General features: G+C 42.9%; 2 protein-coding genes across 7 annotated transcripts; one reads left to right on the top strand and one right to left on the bottom strand.

The window, feature by feature from the left end:
- The first annotated feature begins 831 nt into the window (after positions 1–831).
- On the top strand, positions 832–8879 carry CLK1 (CDC like kinase 1). 4 transcript variants are annotated; one of them, XM_062579016.1, is made up of 13 exons: positions 833–945; positions 2181–2338; positions 2548–2776; positions 3849–3939; positions 4330–4396; positions 5501–5617; positions 6493–6659; positions 6735–6829; positions 6921–7050; positions 7366–7448; positions 8036–8115; positions 8373–8463; positions 8549–8879. In XM_062579016.1, the coding sequence occupies exons 2-13, from the start codon at positions 2181–2183 to the stop codon at positions 8693–8695; spliced, it is 1455 nt and encodes a 484-aa protein (XP_062435000.1). In that variant the 5' UTR covers positions 833–945; the 3' UTR covers positions 8696–8879. The 4 variants fall into 4 exon arrangements, with proteins under 4 accessions (XP_062435001.1, XP_062435000.1, XP_062434999.1 ...); XM_062579015.1 differs by having other exon boundaries at positions 2548–2779; XM_062579017.1 differs by lacking the exons at positions 6735–6829; positions 6921–7050 and having other exon boundaries at positions 832–945; positions 2548–2779.
- A 259-nt stretch (positions 8880–9138) lies between these two features.
- Positions 9139–19617, bottom strand: BZW1 (basic leucine zipper and W2 domains 1). 3 transcript variants are annotated; one of them, XM_062579019.1, is made up of 12 exons: positions 19498–19617; positions 19052–19125; positions 16629–16805; positions 14160–14254; positions 13851–13916; positions 13420–13555; positions 12724–12833; positions 12441–12611; positions 11921–12067; positions 11399–11537; positions 10503–10625; positions 9139–10406 (listed from the first exon to the last, which is right to left on the bottom strand). In XM_062579019.1, exons 2-12 carry the CDS (start codon positions 19113–19115, stop codon positions 10375–10377), a joined length of 1260 nt encoding a protein of 419 aa, XP_062435003.1. In that variant the 5' UTR covers positions 19116–19125; positions 19498–19617; the 3' UTR covers positions 9139–10374. The 3 variants fall into 3 exon arrangements, with proteins under 3 accessions (XP_062435003.1, XP_062435004.1, XP_062435005.1); XM_062579020.1 differs by having other exon boundaries at positions 19502–19617; XM_062579021.1 differs by lacking the exons at positions 19052–19125; positions 19498–19617 and having other exon boundaries at positions 14249–14254; positions 16629–16706.

The following is a 19617-nucleotide window of genomic DNA, read 5'->3' as shown; positions in this document are numbered from 1 at the left end:
TTTGTTCAGTCAAGACCTGGGGAAAAAAAAAAAAAAGCTAGAAAGCTAGTGAATAATAGTTTTAAGATATCAAATCATTGAATGCTGAACTATTTCAAAATGTTTTTAATGCCAGTGGTTTACAAAGACTTCTGCAAAACTTAAGTAATTTGGTAACATAATTTCACTCTTCTGTTGCTTTAAATTTAGGCACATGCTTTTGAGAGTCTCTAATGGTTTGTCTAGGGAGGTAGAGAGACAGAAACATGGGGCTTTATCACCAAGGGAAATGGTGACTTAGCAATTAAAAAAAATCTGGCAAAAATAGTTGCATTCTGGCATATCACTGCATGAGGGTTAACAGGCTGTGGGCTTTTTATTTCTCTTAATCATTTTTCTTGTCTACCAAAATCCTTGGGAAGTTACTTAAGATTTTATGCCGATGGCTCACTTACCAAGCCAGAACACTTTTAATGGGATTGCCTGGAATACGGCATATGGGGTCCCCGAAAAACGTGTGGCCGACTGAAACGCACCGCTGCAGCGTGCGCAGCAGGCCTGGGAAAGCAAGAGCGACCTTAGCCGAGGCAGGAAGGCGGCGCTGCCGCCGCTCCCACCGCCTGCGCGGGGCACGAGGCCTTGCCGTGTCGCCCTGCCCGAAGCCTCCTGGGGCAGTGGCGGGGGATAACGCCAGTTATCTTCCACAAATCCTCGCGAAACGAGAACTGTCCCCACGCGGTGTCGCACCCAGGGGACGGGCGAGAGCCCTCCCCCCCCCCCCAGCCGCCGCGCCGCGCCCCGCCCGCGCCGTGACGCCAGGGCCGCAGCCGCTGTGACGCGCCGCCGCGCTCCAGAAGGTTCCTGGCGGCGCCATTTTGTCGCAGGCTGCGAGCTGAGGGGTGGTGACGGTCGTGTTCCCAGCAGCTGCGGCTCCCGGAGAGGGCGGCGGCATCCCCAAGCGCCGAGGTGAGGCGATGGCGGGCAGCGGGCGAGGGGTCCCCAGTGCTCGCTCCTGGCTCCGCGCCCTGAACCGCCGCGGCGGCGGGGGGAGAGCTGAAAGACACCGTTAGGAGGCGGAACGGGCTCTGGCAGGGACATGGCCGCCGCCGAGGGGAGGGCGGGGATGTGCCGCAGCGGTGCCGGGGAAGAGGTTGCTGCCACTGCGTTGAGGGGAGAAGAGCCTGCGGCCGCCGGGGCCGGCCCCGCCGCACGAGCGGGTCGGGTGGCCTCTGCCGCCCGCCGCCGCTCCGTGCGGCCGCCATGTTCTCTGCCCGCGCCTTACTCGGTGCGGAGAGAAAATGGCTGCGGCCGCGGGGCCCTCTACCCATTTCCTTGGGGGAGGTCGAGAGTGGGGCCTCCCCTGGGGGAGAGACTTCGGTGGGGCGTGAACCCCCCCCCCCCCCCCCCGGTGTGGGGATGACCCCGGCGGAGCGCCCTGCTATATCTCCCCGTTACCAAGCTCGGTGTGTGCATCGGCCGTGTGGGGCGCGGGCCATTTCCTCCCTCCTTTGAAAAATAACCAGGGTCAGGGCCGGTGTTGTGTCGCGAAGTCTGGACTTGTAGGCGTGAGACACGCTAGAAACAATTTACGATTGGAAAGTGAAGTAAAAAAATCTGTAATGAGATATTTTTCTTCATTTTTTCCTTTGGAGTTAATTAACTAGGAGGTATCTGTATTTTATTTTCATCTATTGTTTTTTCTAAATTAGCTTTAGAAAATTTCCGGAGATCTATAGAAAAAGCGAAAGTTTAATAATGATTTTTTTCAAACCTTTAAAAAGACCCAGGCTAACATCTGTATGCCTTTTTAAGTACACGTAAGCCTTCCTTTTTTCCAAGTATATATACAGTTTATCATACGTTAAGGTGTCTGAAGGAACTTTATCCTGGTGACCAGCTTTGCAGAAATAATATTCATAGTGTGTGTTTAGTGTCTGAGCCATGATCCTTTTTAAAATATTTATCTGTAAGGGGTAGATTATTGGTTTAAGTTCCCGTATCAAAAATGCTTATTTGGGGAAAAAGCTTGGGTGTAAAAATAACATGGAAGAAAGCAGGGTAGGGGAAATTACAATGGGGGTAATTGAGGAAAAAATACAGTCTACATTATCCTATTGGACGCTTTGCTGTTAATGGCTCTTAAAATCAGTTGCTTATTTCTAGGATGAAATTTAAAGAGCAAAATATTTTTTCCATCACAGATGCGGCATTCCAGACGAACTAATTATGCTGAATGGGATGAAAAAGAAAGTTGGGATCGCAGAAGGTGCAGCAGTGGTTATAAGAGAAAGAGGAGATCTCTCAGTAGTGCACGGGAGAACAAGCACTTCAAACATGATCTTTCTAAACTTCCCGATAGGTAAATAAGATTTGACTTGTGACAGTAGTATCTGTTTTATGATTTTACTGTTCTAATAAGGTTAATAATTCTGATAAGGTTCTGTTAATGTATTAATTCTTGAGTTGCAGATATTTCAAGAGGGCTGTCTTACAGTTTAAAGCAAAAACCTGCATTGATAGGGGTACTGAAATTATTTAAATAAAGTTTGCTTAATGCTTTGTTTGTAGTAACTATTCAGAAACCAAATCCATAAATGAAAGAGACCATCATGAACGGCGTTATGTCGAAGAATACAGAAACGAGTACAGTCAAGGATATGATAATGGGCACCATCACAGAGACCATGAAAATGGTTATCACAATCATAGTAGCAAGTCATCAGGCCATAGCGGGAGGAGTAGTTACAAAAGGAAATACAAGACACATCACAGTGCCTCTCACCATCATCATTCACAGGTGGTATGACCAATTTTTAACTTAGGAGTTTTTATTTTAAGAAGATAAATTCTCGTCTGGGCAGTAATATTTGAGCTTTGGGGTTTGGGGAAATTTTAGTTGCTAGTATTGATATATTATTTTTTTGACTAGGATTTTTTTTTTCCTTAAGTAAAAGAATTTTAATAGTTCATAGGTATACTTGTGATACCACGAGACATGGTTCTGCTGTTTGTTCACTGGATATGTTTGAGCTGATTAATGAACAGTAACCATCAATTGAAGTAGTTGAATTGCAGGCATCACTTTTATGCCTTCAAATTTTTTTTATTATGACGAGTATTTTATTTCAGTCATACCCAAAAATGCAAATACAAGCTCTGAAACTTGTTTTTGACTAAATTTAGTATCACTGAAATAGCAAGGAGATACTGCCAGATTCTTACAATATTGATTTGTTTATTTGATAAGATGTTCTAAGTTTAGATGAAACAGTATTTAGTAGAATCAGATGTGTGTGATGTCTGCCCACTAGCAGGGCATGCTCTCTGATCTTTGTTATGAATTTAACTGTTAAAAAAGCTGAAGATAGGATTTATAATTTAAACTCTTCAGCTGAGACAGTCTAAAGTAAATGTATATGCTACTTTCGTGAAATTTTAAATTATTATTAAATATTCAGACAAGTGATTTAAAATCAGTTGCTTACTTGTGTGTCTTAATTTAGCCACAGGGCTATTTTATGTAGAGAGTAATTGATTAAATCCTTTTGATTTTCAAATAAGGGCACTGAAACCTAAAATAAAATTCAGTGAACCAATCTTTTAAAAGAAAAAAAAATGTGTTGTAATTTTTTGTTGCCTTGCCACTTTGAGTATCTTATCTGAAAATCTGTTCCTTGCCATGTTTTTCTCCTGTAACATAAACTATGTGCCCTGTGAATTTCTGGGGACTGAATTTGAAATTGCTCCTGCCGTTTGTGGCCTGGCGTGTATCTGAATGCCCGAATATCTCCCTGCTGAATGAATTTCGTATTCTACCCTGAATTCACTCGGGTTTATTGATTGGCTGGACGATCTTGGTGCCGTTCCAGAAGAGTCATCGAAGGAAAAGATCCAGGAGTGTAGAGGATGATGAGGAGGGTCACCTGATCTGTCAGAGTGGAGACGTACTAAGTGCAAGATGTATAGAATATTTTTCAAAACTTATTAACTTTTCAGATAGAATAATTTCTTTTAGCATAAGATGTGAGGGGGCTTTGGAAGTCTTTTCTTTCTGTCTTGACTTTTTTGTTTGGGGGGGATTGTTATTCTTTTTCTGTAGAACTTAAATGTATTTTTTTTTTTCTTTTTTTTTCCAAAATAGTAAATGAAGTTAATGAAACTGAGATATCTGTAAACATGTCTTGATGAGAGTTGTCCAGTCGCATCTCTCAAACTCTTGATATTTGCATTTTTATAGAAACACAGTCTAGAATAATCTTCAGTGATAGTTGTTTTTTGTGTTTTTGGTTTTTTTTTTGAACGGTTGAGTAACTTCACAATTTCTGTGACTGAGAGTTGTTTTCTTTTTAGATGAGATTGTTGCTACTTTGGGTGAAGGTGCTTTTGGAAAAGTGGTGGAATGCATCGATCACAAGGCGTAAGTCTTTTTCAGTTGATACCTGTTTTTCTTACTGATACTATCATGGTCTACATACTTCATGAAGTGGTTGCAGATTAATTAGATCAAGTTTATTTTTGCTTCGTAATATGCTGATCTGTGTATTTCTTTAAACGTAAACATAAAATAATGACAGGGGAATGGAAGTGGTTATTCATAAATGACATTAGTGTGGGAATAATGAATACTTTGTGGTTGGAATTGGAGGATTGAATTGCTCCAGTTATTTATTTACTCGACTTCCATTTTCTTTTGGGGAAAGTCTCTTACGTGCACCTTAGGACATATTGGGATGGCCAGTTAGAGCTGGGACAGATGAAGCTGTTGCCATTCCCTAATGTAAATTCACGTTAGTACCTCATGTGAAAAACAGCACCTTGAAATCACAGTTGTTCAGGAGCTGGCAGACCAGCATGGGGGTGCTGCCCTCCCTGCTGGAGGGACAGGGCTGGCCCGCAGGGAAGCTGCTGCACCTGCACTGGCTGGGGCCGGTGCGTCGCCCGCTCCGTTGGGAGAGCCAAGTCTGCAGTTGCTTACAGCACAGTTTAGAGGATAGTCTCTGATGATGCAATGCCATTTGGGTTCTAGCAGCTATTATGTTATAAACAAGGAACATACTTCTGTTCAGTGGCAGAATTTTTGTGTGCTTTTAGAATTAAACTTTTCTAGTCACCGTAGAATATACTTGACGCCTCAGTTAATTTAACTGTTCAGATCACTGAAGAAGACTTGCCGTTTCTGACTGACAGTTGTGTTGGGCTACAAGTTGTCAACTTTCCTCTGATATTAGCCCAGTACACATAAATAAACAATGGGAGGTAAATCAGGGTTTTTTTTAGCCTTTAAGAATAATACTAATAGATAGAAGGCATTAATTATACTCTTAAAGTAAATACTTTATAAGTATTTATTCAGTTGTGTATGTGAACATGTGAAACTTGGGTGTGATCATGTATTTTAAAAGTAACTTTTCTGCTAAAGTTCACAGTTGAGTTTTGTTATAAACAGTGTTTATGGGGATAATTGCAGAATGATCTTAGTTACAAGTATGCATTGTTCTAACTACCATAAACTTTTTTTCAGGGGAGGTAGACATGTAGCTGTGAAAATAGTAAAAAATGTTGATAGGTATTCTGAAGCAGCCCGTTCAGAAATACAAGTACTTGAACATTTAAATGCATCAGATCCCAGCAGTACATAGTAAGTATACAGAGAAGATTGTACCTTATTTTGACTTTCTGTAACACCTGCGTTTTTATGAAACAATACAGTAATACAGTAAGCTCAGAATTACTAGCTAGTAACTTTCTCAAGAACTTTGTCTTCTCAGTCAGCTCAGGTCACTTCCTACGGGTGTCTCTGATAGTTCCAGAGTGCGCTGTGCTGTTAACCTCTAAAGGCAGGGATCATTTTTGCATGTGCGTGTACGGCGATGCGCAAGTCGCTCTCTAGCTGTGCGGGCTTTCACTCAGGCTGGCCAGGTCTCTTGCTTGCTTTTGGTAGGATTAAGTATTTTTCTATTATTAGACCTATCTTGTTCAGAACTGTGAAGGTGACCTTGCTGCAGTAAGTGGAATCATGGTATTGTTTGGTGACCAGATACGCGACGCAGAAATGCTACCTTCCCTATAATGTTTTGTTGTAAACCAATTTTTAAAATATTACCACCCCGACCTCTGCAAACATATAATCTACAGCAGTTTCTGCAGGGTCTCCCTATCTGAATGTACAGCTAGCTTCTTGAGGGGCTTCCGGGAGGTACAGATTTTCTGTTGATGATGGTTCAATGTTCTCTTCCTGTCCATGTGTTAGGAGGTCAGGAAAAATGTTACTGCCTGGCAGCTGTGTGCTAGCTGGAGCACCTCACCTGGAACCAGGACAGTTGAACTGCTGTGTGTGTTCTTTTGTAAGCTCTGCTATTTGCATTAGGCCAGTGTATTCACACACAGACATCTTAAATCTTTGAAAGCCTCTAACAACTTCCAATAACTGACCACGTCACCTGGCTGTGTATCATCTCAGCACTCATGTAACTTACTGTGGCAACTGATGTATTGTTTTCCTGCTTGTTACAGTCGTTGTGTCCAGATGTTGGAATGGTTTGAGCACCATGGACACGTCTGCATCGTCTTTGAGCTATTGGGACTCAGCACCTATGACTTCATTAAAGAGAATGGCTTTTTGCCGTTTCGTCTGGACCACATTAGGCAGATGGCATATCAGATCTGCAAGTCTGTGAACTGTAAGTCTATTTCTTGCTGTTTCAGTTGGTCAGTTTTCTTTGAACGGTGTGCTGACTACATTTGTTATCTTGCAGTTTTGCATTTAAACAAGTTGACACATACAGATCTGAAACCTGAAAATATTTTATTTGTGAAATCTGATTATGTTGAAGAATATAACCCCAAACTGGTAAGTAAGTCTCTGTAGTCTTCCCCTGCCTGCCCTTCAGCAGCCTCCTGGGTTTATGTCTTCATCTGCATGTCATTGTGTGTTTCACCAGAAACGTGATGAACGCACACTAAAAAATCCAGACATCAAAGTTGTGGACTTCGGGAGCGCAACATATGATGATGAACATCATAGTACTTTGGTGTCTACAAGACATTACCGAGCTCCTGAAGTTATTCTAGGTTGGTAGAAGTGATTTCTATCTAAGGGCATGTACTGTGCTTTAGAAGTCATCTCTGAGGGTGAGTCTTGAATAAGCACTGGCAACATTTGGAAAACACACTGCAATCAAAACGTGCGTGTTAAAGAGATGATGTGTTTTACATATGCTATAGTAGCTGGAACACACCCTGCTTTTCATAGCTGGAGTGAGGTTTGCGCAGTCTAACTGTTGGCTGTAACGTTTTTATGTAATACTGACCTGTGTTAGTGTAGTATTGTGGATCTTGTTGGCTGTCCTAGTCCAGCATAAACCTGAACCTTCTCAATTTTCACAGCATTGGGATGGGCACAGCCCTGTGATGTCTGGAGCATAGGATGTATTCTCATAGAGTACTACCTTGGATTCACAGTATTTCCGGTAGGTAACGGAACTTCAGAAAGGTGATGCAGCACATACGCTGCATCAACCTTTGGGGAAGAAAGACATGCTACTGAGGGTCCGTGTGTGTGTGAGTGGGGGGGGGTATGTGTGTGTGAATGGTCTGTGCTAGAAATTAACTTCTGTATTTTCTGTAGTACCCAGTAGCAGAGAGCAGAAATAGTCACAAATAAATTTTCTCATCAAAAGACAAGTTGTTTTCAGTAATGATGTAGCTAGTACTTTGTTGTGAGAGGTCAATGCTTTGTAAACATTTTGGATTCACAAGTGCAGCTGGTAACAGATGTTGTCTCATCCACCACCATCAATTAATGCTCAGGTGTGTGAAAAATTATCATCTTGGTGATACTGCTGGAAGTTGGAATTTACTAACAAAAAGTAAGGCCAGGTGATGGACAAACTTTATACAGTGTAACTGTTACCTCAGAAAGTAGGCTGTAGTCCATTTTTGTCCTTAATGTGAACTTGTTTGTAAGGAGGATGGTCAGAATTGTGTTTTTCCTGTGGTTGATGGTGACTTCCATCTACTGATAAACAAAATATATGTAATTTTAATTTTCCTCTAGACCCATGATAGCAAAGAACATCTGGCAATGATGGAGCGAATACTGGGCCCTTTGCCAAATCACATGATACAAAAAACAAGGTAATTATGTTTTTCTCTATGTAGATTGCCTAGTTCATAAGTTACAATAGTTTTGGATTTGGTTTAATACCAAATAAATGACAAAAACAAGTTCAGTAAACTCATACTCAGCCCTTTGCTTTATTAAATTGGCCATTCTTTTGTGTGAAGTAATCCCTGATCAGTTCCCAAAGTTGTGATCAAACATGCACAAGTTTTGCTTCTTGTGAAGATACAAAGCAAATACTGCAAGTAACAAGCTATGTGGTCTGTTCAAGGAAACGCAAATACTTCCATCATGACCACTTGGATTGGGATGAACGCAGTTCTGCTGGTAGATACGTCTCAAGACGCTGTAAGCCACTGAAGGTAAGAGAAGGGAAAACACCTTGGGGGAAAGCTATGCCAATAACTGTAAAATTAGAAATAACGTTCTGTGGATTTCTTTAAAAAGGAATTTATGACTTGCCAAGACTCTGATCATGAGAACCTCTTTGACCTCATTCAAAAGATGCTGGAGTATGACCCAACCAAACGCATTACTCTTGAAGAAGCACTGAAACATCCTTTCTTTTTCCCATTGAAACAAGAAAACAAGTAAGCTCTATCTTGCAACTGAACAAGCAGTTACAGACTGTCAGCCAACAACAGAAGCATAATAAAGTTTTTAAGTATTTATTGTGTACAGGTAGCTTTATAAATACCCTATTTTGTATTATGAGCCTGTTTGGATACTTAAGTTTACTGATCCAGCTGCTGAAATAAAACTTTCTATTTAAGAAAAAGATACTGATGTACCTGATAATGTTTTTACTTTATCACAGTAGACTTTAACATGTTAAGCACAGGCTCTACCACTGAAGAAAGCCTCCCCAGAAAGGGAGTTTGTTCATTGTAGAGAACACTATTACTGTAGATGTATTTTATTTATAACTAAGTCTTGGAGTTGTGTAAACTCAAGGGATTGAAGGGGTAGTTCAGTGATTTCACCCTTTCAAGTGACTGAAGCTTTACCTTGGAAGAAGAGAGACAACCCTAGGCATATTAAGTGTAAGGATGGCCTTTATTTGTTTGTTTAAAAAAAATTTTTTTTTTACAAAGGAAGGAAGATCACTGTAGCACTGAATAGATGATTGCACTGTGATCGCCAAGGTTTTTCCATTTTCTGTGTACTGGTAATGAGTGTTTCAGTTAATGCTCATTGTTAGCTCACAACTTCACTAAATATTTCTTTAAGCAGGAGTTGTCCTGAGAATTTCCATTAAGAATTGAGACAAAATTTAGTTGAGTACGTATGTTAAATTATCAACTGCCAGCATAAAGTAATCTTATTTCTCAGCTTCTTGTGGGTGTAGTTTTGTCCGTCTAACCTTCCAGCAGCCGTGCACTTACCAGAACACCAAAGGGAACTTAGGCCTGTGCACGGCCAGCGCTGCACCGCCAAGGCGCCCCTGCGCTGCTCTGCTCGCAGCGTAGGCCAGGGCTGCAGGAAGCAGGTGGCAGCTGTACTGGGAGCAGCTGTTCGTACTTGCCTGAGCACAAGCGGCGGAGCAGCTGACAGCCAAGGCTCCCTGTACTGATCCCTGCTGCGCAAAGGCCTCGCAGTCCACTTCAGGCTGTGCTGCTGCTCTGGAACACGGGCCCCCAGCTGTGACAGCCGGTGGGCTCAGAGAATCCTGCTCTTCATACCCACCATAGTTACAGGCGTTCACCACCACCGCAGAGGGGAGAGGCTGTGTTAGAATCGAGGATTACTTTATGCTGGAAGTGTGGCCAAGAGAGATGACGACAACCACATCCATGAACGGGGTTACTTGGAGCAAGCAGAATGGGATTAAAGTGTCACACTAAGTTACCACACAAGCCATGGCCTCTTCACTTTGGAGACTTACAGTTTAATTTGCAAACAGAACTGCCATAAATCTCATTTACCAAAGCATGTCTATCACTCAACTGTAGATAGAAAACCCAAAGGGTACAATGGATTTCATTGTGGAAGGCCTTAAATTACATTACAGTAGAAAATACAGGAGGTAGAATAACTGAAAGGACTAATGTAGGTTAGAATCAAATCTATAGCTCCTGTAAGCTACTTAAAACATGGTTTTAAAAACTAAACCCAGTATTTTCATAACTATAGAAAACAATTAAAATAAATTTGCCATGAGAGCCCTTATATCATGCGCGATACAGGGAGGTAGGATGTAAGAATCAGGACACGTGAGACATGACACTTATCTACAGCTCCTGTTTGCTTTACTAAGGACAGAATTTAACAGCTCAGTCACCTTCTTCGGCATCCGACTCAGACTCTGCAAGAAAGGGACATTATCAACAGGTCAGAGGGCACTGAGAGGACAAACCTACCCCAGCGGTGTTTAGGCCTCAGCCTGGACGTGCTCCCTCACCTTCTTCAGCATTCTTGAGCCATTCAACAAATTTTTTCATTTGCTCCAGAAAAACACTCTTCCCTTTTGCAAGATGCGCATCTTTATACCACTTCAGGATGGGCTCTTCACTCAGAACTTCAGCTGACGGAGATGTGTAAAAGTAATGTCAGGTCAGCAATCGACTGAACACCAGCTGTTAAAACCACCCCCCACTGGCAGCCTTTGCTTGCTCCCCAGGGACTATTTAACCAGTGTGTACTTCCACCTTGAGTTCGGTTACACAACCGTGCTAGGAGTAGCGGCTGCTTTTAAATCCCAAGACTCACATGTTTCAGGTTCTTTGTTGCAGGTTTTCTGAGCACCTCACCGAGGAGATGTGCATTTACTTCTAAATAATGTCCTAACTACTTCATAGCCATCTGAGATGACACACAGTGCTGCGAGTCTTGAGTGAGTCAGCCAGGCACAAATTCTTCAGTGCCAGAAGAAATGTTACACAATTTACAAGTACCATATAAACTTCAATTTACTATCACATTTGCTTGTGTATTGACACATGCACAACCATGTTCAGAGCAACAACTCAAAAAGTATTTCACACAACACCTAAAGTGTCCTAACCACCACAGTGGTCTCGGTCTCTGGCTCTTGACAGACCACATTCAGACAGGGTACGAGGAGAACGTACCATCACACATCTCTCCTTAATATAAAAGGACTGAAGAATCTTAAATTGAAATTTAGCTTTGCACTGCTGAACTTTGCCTATGCCCTGGTGAAAGCAGCACTACCGAGGGCAGAAAATTCTCATGCTGATAAAGCGCGCTACGATCTTCCCTGAAGGTCTCAACATGAGTTCAGCATTCTGCAATCCAGGCTTAAAAACAAAGCAAAACCCCATGCGGGGGAGTTACCTTTGTAGAAGAGCACCACTATTTTCTGGAAGGCCTTCATGAAGTGGATGTTGTCATAACAGTACTCCTGAATCTTCAGTAGAAGAGTCAGCTCTGACTGACCTTGGGTAGTAAAGGCAGCAAGTAGAGGGCTGTATTGCTGTAACAGGAACGGCAACTTGGCACACACGCACACACACACCCCCACTTTGTATTACATCTACTGCTGACTAGGCTGGCTTCATGCAGTTTGTACCAGCCACTTGCTTAGAGCTCTACAACCCACCTCCCACGGAAGCAATTTTTCACAGGAGCGTTTCTGCAGACAAGTCATGCTGCTTTTGCCTCAGTAACAAGGACTACAGCACTACCGCCTTTAACAGCGCTACAGCACGTCTGTACAAGGCAAGGAACTCCCTTATGCTGTGTGTGCACATCAGGGCTTTAGGGTGTGTAAGCTCATTGAAAAGGAAGCTTAGAGACACAGGGAAGGCACAAGCCCTACCCAACAGACGGCAGAGCCCGTACACTCAGTTACGATACCTTCAAGTGCTTAATGGCTTGCTCTGCTACCAGCTCCTCTTTTTTGTTCCATTCCACAGTGCTCATTACACTCGACCAGATTATGGCTATCACAGTCTGTTCTGAGATGTTGTTTTTCTTCATCTCCTCCTTCACATACAAGATTATCTTCCAGACATGGGACAGAAAAAAAAAAGTCAGCATGTAGGCCACATGTGACGCTAACCTAAATTAGACTTCTGTTCCCAAGACTTATTAAAGACAGAAGTCAAGCTACACAGAAGTAACGCGCTTCCTGCATTATGTGATAATCGATTTCTGAACGCTTAAGGCAACCCAGAAGCCTTCAGAACCATGAACAGACACCTTGGCCATGCAGCAGGATTCAGGACACTAAGGAAAGCCTATGAAGCTAATACCAAAACACGCTGGTCCCTTTTAATTCCTACTGAAAGTTTAAATGCTAGTGTATTTCAGATAATTTGAGCTAAATTCCTAAAAAGGAAGTACTTACAGCCTTCCTACAAACAAGTACACTTACATCCTTAAACGGATCTCCCCGTGACATCTGCTCCTGAAGTTCTTTCTGCAGCTCCTTCCGAGCGCCTATGCTTTGTTGGTTCCGAACATACTCGGAAAGTTCTTTTAATCCTGCTTCAGTGAAGTACTTGGAGAAGTGTTCAACACTTTGTTTGTTGGCTGGGAAGAGTTCCTGAAAGCAAAATTCACAGCAACTCTTTTACAACAAATGCGTGCTAACTGCTGGTAAATGCTATTTACCAATCTGGCTTAAGAATCAAACTGGTAATTTCAATGCTACTCACCATCAGCCTATTATCCATGTTTACTTTACGAAGACTGACCGCCACTGCATTAATATCTTTCTCGTTTATCCAGGATTTGAACAGCTTGACTGCAAAAGCTGCAGAAACACCTGTGCAACAAGAACAGTGTTAGTACTGAAATGCTATAGAAAGGGAATCGTACAGCCTAGTAATTCCGAACAGCAGGGTTGTCGCTCCCTTCCAAAAGCAGGGGCAGCTGCACCACTGTCCCCAGCGCACTCTGAAGTACTGCCTGTTGGACCTTCCTCCTCACCCAGCACCAGGAAGTCTTCCCTATACTTAAACTCTCCTCTCCTTGCTGTGCTTTGGGAAGCAGCCCAGTGACATGAACCACCTTCTCCACCCTGAAAGGTCCCACCTATCCCGAAACCTCACCACTGCCTCTCCTGGCAACACTGGCGACTACAGCCTCAAGTGTCACGTGGAGAAGTCTCACACGCGAGCTTCCTTCCTGGAAGACTTTTCCCAAAGTCTAAGCAAGACCTTGCAGGTTACTAGCCAGCACATTTATCTTTGCTAATCCTGAAGCAAGCCTCTCTCCACAAAGCTGGTGAGCTGCAGGAATGCATCGTCATCACAACTTTCAGCTACCATCTCCAACAATGAATTGTGGTAAAGCTTCAGGTTCTGTCCCCCATCATCCTTTCCATAAAAATGAAGTTGGGCTGTAGTTACCTTCTTTAACCAAGTTCTCATTATAAAGACTGTTGAGAACTGATGCATTAAGTGTCCCATTGGCTAGCAGGATACCCGTCAACATGGCCAGTTTGTTCCTCTCAGACTCTGAGAAACCTTTTAGGAACAGCAGCAGCTACAAGAGGAAATAAAATTGCCATAAATTGACCATCTTTTACAAAAGTCAGCTACTTTGACTACTGTCTCCATACTAACTACTTGCTTTTGTTTCAACTGAGCTATTCAATCATCAGCAGCATTAGTACATTAGTAGTCTTTTCCACTAGTCATACAAGAACTGTTCTTCAATTAAGAAATTTAGATTTTCTGCTCTATTTGAATAACCTACTGAACACTCTCTCTTCTGTATAGTAATTAACTGGTAGATTTTGAGGGTTTTTAATCAGCAGAAAGATAAGCCCACTTCATACCTTTTTGACTTCATCTTCAAAGCCTTTCTCTAGGTACTTGTAACGCCTGATGAGCTTGTTGAAAACCTGGAAAGAGATCAAGTATTATTTTTGTTCCGAATTACTTAAATCAAGTTCAGCAAAGTTAGTTAGAACTCTTTCAGAGCCCTTTTAGCTTAGCATAATACCATTCTACCACATCCAAAGCCATCTTCTAGGAGGCATCTTAAAGCCATGCCATAAATTGGTATTTTACCTAAACATCCAGGTACATAACCCTTCATTCTTGAACACTAAACAAAGTTCAACTGTACCTGCTTCAGAACTAACCTGAGCAAATGCTTGCATGGTTTCTAGGTCTTCCTGTGCTGCAAATACACAGACATCTGTGCGCATCATGTCATCTGCCAGGGTACCACCTGGGGCTAAAGAAGGGTTTCAGTGTTAGTGATATTACTCTCCAACAAAAAGATGGAGTTGTCTCCACAGTAAGAATTCCAACACCCAAACACACAAGCTATATTGTACTTTCACAATAAAAGAAAGGAATGACTAAATCACTGAATAAACACCTGCATTTCTATCTGCTTCACTGCTGTAGGTGCACTACATTTTCAATCAGTAGCTTAGATATGAACATATAAACATGTTGACTCCCTGCCGCTAAATGGATTGGCAACATGCTTACATCCAGGTCAGTTAATGTAACCATAAAAAGCTCCTCTTCCCCTAAAAGAAAACCCTAACGCTGCTTTATCCTAGCAGCGTTCTTTTTAGTGTCCACTGTAATAATGCTGATTTCCAAGTAAGAGCAAGTCAAATCAGGGGACGAAACATGTAGACATGCATGTTCCAAATTCAGTGTCCCAGAGGTAAGCTTGAGGCTTTAGCCTCAAAAGGTTAATCGAGGTATTTAACAGTGAAGAAGATACTGCTTCTTCACCACTCCTCTTCCCTTTAAGACAAGTATTTGATCACTACCAAGGCCACTTCATTAACTAGGGTGAGTTCAGGTCACAAATTCCAGTATGTCATGGCACTTCATTACTGACTTCTAAGCCAACTACACACAGTGGAGATTTTTTGTTATGTGTTAGTCAGAAACAAGACAGAGGTAAACACCAGCAGTAAGTATATTAAGGTACGGCAAGGCAAAAGGATGCTAGTTTTTATTTTGGCCTTGTCCAGTCAAAGATCAAAGTTCATCTACTTGGCTGCTTTTTATGGAGAGTTGAGTAAGTAACTGCTGTATCACCATCAGTTCTTTCTCAAAAGCACTACTGTATTTCTGAGGGAACTTTAATTGACTAAGATGATCAGCAGCATCCATCAGCAATGCAGTTTTCTTTTCTATTTCTCCTTTGTTCCTAGAAGGTGCGCTAGTTAAAATTCTTAAACCTAAACAAAGAGATTGTTACAGTAAGAATTTCTAACTGTGATGCTCCATGTGGCAGGCAAGTTATATTTACTCGCATTGCCAGCTCTCGTACCATCAGCAAAAGCACGTCTTACCGAAAGAAATATGACAATAACTTCAGCCTACACGACACTGTTCCAATATACAGCTTTTAGATGGACAGACACATTTAATGAAATCAGACTATTCCGAATGCCTTTTTCTTCATCACTTGTTCCTGTAAGTTGCCTGATGTTTCCACAGTATCAGTGTGAAGGCCTACTGAATGTGCCAGAGACATCTCCTCCCAAACTATGTACACTCACTGCAGAACTGCCATCCAGTCTGGCTGTGGGCCAGAAATCAGATACTTCCTCTCCTTCCCCATGACATTTAGGTCTCTGGAACTCTATTTCTGCTTCATCACAGGAAAAAAAAAAACACTGCAGTTGCCGAATTTCTCATTTAAGTCTTTATTCCACACGCCCCACCCCCAACTATTGTATAAATACACAGGCCTTTTCTGATACGGGCAGGCAACATACAGGCAGTGAATAGGACACTTTATTTTAAAAGGGTCCCTCCCCTTTGAGCACCTTCTCATTAGATACTAGTCAATCAGGTAGTAAATGTGAAGTCTAAATCTAGAAGTGACACAGCTTTCTTGCGACTTTCCAAACTCATGTAGTTTTATCTACTTCTCACCCAGTTGGTCAAGATCCCTTCCACTCTTCCTCTTTACATACAGATATACTTATGGGCATACAAGGCCTCTAGTCATTACATTTCACTTCCTCAGTTCCATGTTATCTGATCACTCGGCCACCATCTCATTTCTCACCTTTGACACCTGCTAGAGCCTATTCCCTCACTGCTGCTAGGACAAATAATTCACAACAGCTTTTCCAAGACTAAAAGCATGTCAGATTCTTCAAAAATCAATGTTACATTCCAAACTAAGAGGGTATGGTGCACAAAGCATTGGATCATACCGACATCCTTCATGACACCTCTGCCAATTGTGACCAGACAAAGCATCAGAACAAAGTGGTTTTTTTTCTCATCACTAGTAGTATTAACAGACCACACAGTCAAGTTCCATCCACAATTAGTAAATAAATAAATAGCTTCCAATGTTTTTCTTTAAGTCAAGTCTGTACAAGTGACTATCTAAACTTTGAAGAACATAGATCAATTCAAACAAAAGTGTGATACAGTATTTTTTTAGACTATTTGCACAGTAACATAATTTGATTGCTTCGTTACTCATTAAACGAGACAGTTTGACACAGATGACTTACATCCCATTCCACGTATTTGGCAAGCTCTTTAGCAGAGTTTTTACAGCAAAAGTAAAGTCAACTGTATAAAGGTCAACAGCAGTCCCAGCAGAGGGGACTTACCCAGCATTCCACCGGCCACCAGGATATCAAAGAGCGTTTCTGCATAGCGACGATAGTCAAGTTTTGCTCCAGATGCATCAAGAAACTTTGCAACTGCCTCCAAGTCAGTGCCAGTTTCGCTTAAACCTTGAATAATACAGTCCTGGAATTGAGTAGGCTCAAACCTCTCTTTTTCATCTGTAAAAATAAAACATTTGTTAAAATGAAATTGTCATATACAGTTGTTTTTTTAAAATACATCACGTTTGTTGCTTTTTTAAAAAAGTCTACACAGTGGCAAATCTAAAGCTAAACAGATCTGAGATCAGAGATCATTCCAGTTTACCACCAACACTAGTATTATTAGTACAAACAACGACTTAACAATGTAGTCTGAGATGAATTTCAACAGCCATTACAGGAACTCTTTGATCAACAAGACAGTTATTTCTTCCCTTGAGACAACTGGCTTCTCCTAAGCAAAGGCTCCACATGAACATTTCCAATCATTTATTCTTCCCTTGCAGCCATTCTCCTTGCTAGGAAATCACTGCTGTATCACATCAGTAAGAAGTTTCACTGCTTTAATACCTCCTCCCAGACAAGGGAGGAGAGAGAATCATAAGCTAAAACATTCCTTAGTTACCTGTAATAGAATGCTTAAGAGTTCTTTCACTTAGAAGAGCAATCATTTGTGATGATCTCAGTTAGACCTCAGAAAGCTTAGCTGCCTTCCAAGTTCAATTCTTACACCATCTTATTCCCATGGTAGATCACAAGCTCTCAAGAGAGAGGTTCATCTACCTGCTGGATGGTAATTCCAATTATGCTCCTCTGCAACTTTGTACATTTGACCCAGTCACTCAAGTTCCATTTTGCCATTTGGGCCTCTTTCTGTTTTGGATGAAATATTCTGACTGCAACACTGCATACTGTCACCACATTTGAGCTGACTGTCAGTACGTAGTTTTTGGCTACGAAGACCTCTTCCTCTTACTTAGAGTTAAGAGAATCTGAAATAATCTCTTTTCTCAAGTGCCTGTCATAGACACGGAAATCTGAGCCAAGTTTTTGGTCTTACATAAACGTGAAATGATAGAGTATGACTACAGATCTATTTAGCATCCCTGCATTTTTAAAAACAAGGCACTTTTTTTTGTATTTGAGATAGGTCAGTTGATTATGGCCTTGCTTTCACTACACACAGGGCATAGTTAAAACGTGACAAACCCACCCATACAATTAAAGCCTTAGAAAGAAAGGGTCTTCAACTGCGTCCAACTCTTGTCTTTGGATTATGTAACCTCTCAGAAGAAACCTCCAAAGAGCTGCCTATAACTGATTAGCCAGTTTTGTTAACAGCTCTATAAGCCCTTTATAAGAAGCATGTTAGCACCCTTATGTTCAATGCAGGTTTTAACATGTGCATAATAGTTGGGTAGAAGCCTGGAAATACTGGATCAGTTATTTTCCAGGACAGATCTACAAATCTGATTGTGAACACAGGGTTGCTTGGAAGCTAACCTACAGTTAAATACTTCCAAAAGAAAAAGGAAACCAACCAATAAACAAAACACAAACATAAACAACCCACCACCACCTCAAAAAAACAGCATCTGCAGGACAGACTAAATCCAACTCCCAGCCCAACAGTTTCTCAAGGTATTTTTACTTCGATGTCAAAATAGGTTTTGTGAGTCAATGTGTACTTCTGCACTAGTTTATTGCTGTTTCAATAAGCACAGCATCCTTAGTGCTATCAGTTTGAATAGGAACACTACTAGTGCTCTAGTAAGGCAGCTTTTAAGCAAATTTTTATATCTGCCCACACTTCCTCCTTAAATAAAACCCACTAAATTACTCATCAAAACTCTTCAGTCATTAACTCTTTTTGTAACAGTAACTGTGCAGATACAGAGAGGGCATACGCTTCCATATCCCAGAGCTCATAGTAGTTGTCTTTTAAAAACAGCTAGTCTTAGAGCACTGAAGTGACAATGCAGCTCTTATTCAGCAGTTAACACTGAAATCCCTGCTAGGTTAAATGTTACTTAGATGCACGTACTCTCTCCAACATGCCTGCTGGAGACCTATGACACCACAGTACTAGATACTTCTGCTTTCAGACTAACCACATTCAGTACACTTGTGGAAACACTGTTTCCTAGGCCAAGATTATCACAGTAAATGCAGCTACAGATCTACTGCCAGATCTTTTTTATTTTTTTAGTGCAGAGAACACTCAGGAGCGTCAGGAGTTAGTGCAAACACTGCGTTCAGCATGGCCGAGGCTGAAAGACTCGTGGGACCATACAACGGCACCGTCGGTCGGTCGGTCGGTCTTCCGCTGCGCCGCAGCGCACCACCACGCTTCAGCGGGCGTTTCCCAGCCACGCGGGCAACGCGCAGAGGTGCCACCAGCGCGCACCTCGCGACCAGCTTACCTCTTTTTCTAGTTTTAAAACGCTGGCCCGATAGCGTTGGCTTCTGCTGCTTTTGATTATTCATAAAAGACACCCTGCAAGGAAGCAGACACACACCTCAGGGCGCCCTCTGCCGGCGCCGCCGCTCAGCGGCCGCCCGCGCCCGCCCCGCCGCAGCGGCGCCGCTCCGCCCCCCCCCCCGACCTCCATTTTCCCGGCGCCGTGTCCGCGCCAGGCCGCGCCGCGCCGCCCGCCGCACATGGCGGCCGCCGGGGGGGGAAGGGGGGCAGAGGAGCCCCCGCCGCCCCGGCTGCCCGGCGCGGCCGCCCCCGGCGGAGGACACGGGCGGCGCCTGCTCCGCAGCCCCGCGGAGGAGCGGGCGAAGCGCTCACGGCCCGGCCCGGCCCGGCCCCGCCGAGCGGCCGCCGCGGCCGGCCTCGCCCCCCCCCCCCGGCCCGTCTCCTCACCGACTTTAAGGCAGAGAGAAAACGCCCGAGCGGCCCGGAGCGGAGCGCGGCGCGGCCAACGGCGGGGAGCGGCGGCGGCGGCGGCTAAACCCGGGCGAGCGGAACCAACGCGAGAGGAAG

Source organism: Rhea pennata, chromosome 6 (genome assembly GCF_028389875.1).
Source record: "Rhea pennata isolate bPtePen1 chromosome 6, bPtePen1.pri, whole genome shotgun sequence".
In the NCBI taxonomy this organism is placed as follows: Eukaryota; Metazoa; Chordata; class Aves; order Rheiformes; family Rheidae; genus Rhea; species Rhea pennata.
This window is presented reverse-complemented; position numbering and strand designations above follow the sequence as displayed.

Bases quoted from the DNA above. Each gene is read 5' to 3' on its own strand.
- CLK1 (XM_062579015.1), top strand. From the start codon at position 2,181: ATGCGGCATTCCAGACGAACTAATTATGCTGAATGGGATGAAAAAGAA. The intron at 3,940-4,329 runs GTATAGAATATT...TTTTCTTTTTAG, and splicing joins AGACGTACTAAGTGCAAGAT to ATGAGATTGTTGCTACTTTG. The intron at 5,618-6,492 runs GTAAGTATACAG...TGCTTGTTACAG, and splicing joins TCAGATCCCAGCAGTACATA to TCGTTGTGTCCAGATGTTGG.
- BZW1 (XM_062579019.1), bottom strand. From the start codon at position 19,115: ATGAATAATCAAAAGCAGCAGAAGCCAACGCTATCGGGCCAGCGTTTT. The intron at 14,255-16,628 runs GTAAGTCCCCTC...ACCCTTCTTTAG, and splicing joins GGTGGCCGGTGGAATGCTGG to CCCCAGGTGGTACCCTGGCA. The intron at 10,626-11,398 runs GTAACTCCCCCG...CATCTCCGTCAG, and splicing joins AGTGGTGCTCTTCTACAAAG to CTGAAGTTCTGAGTGAAGAG.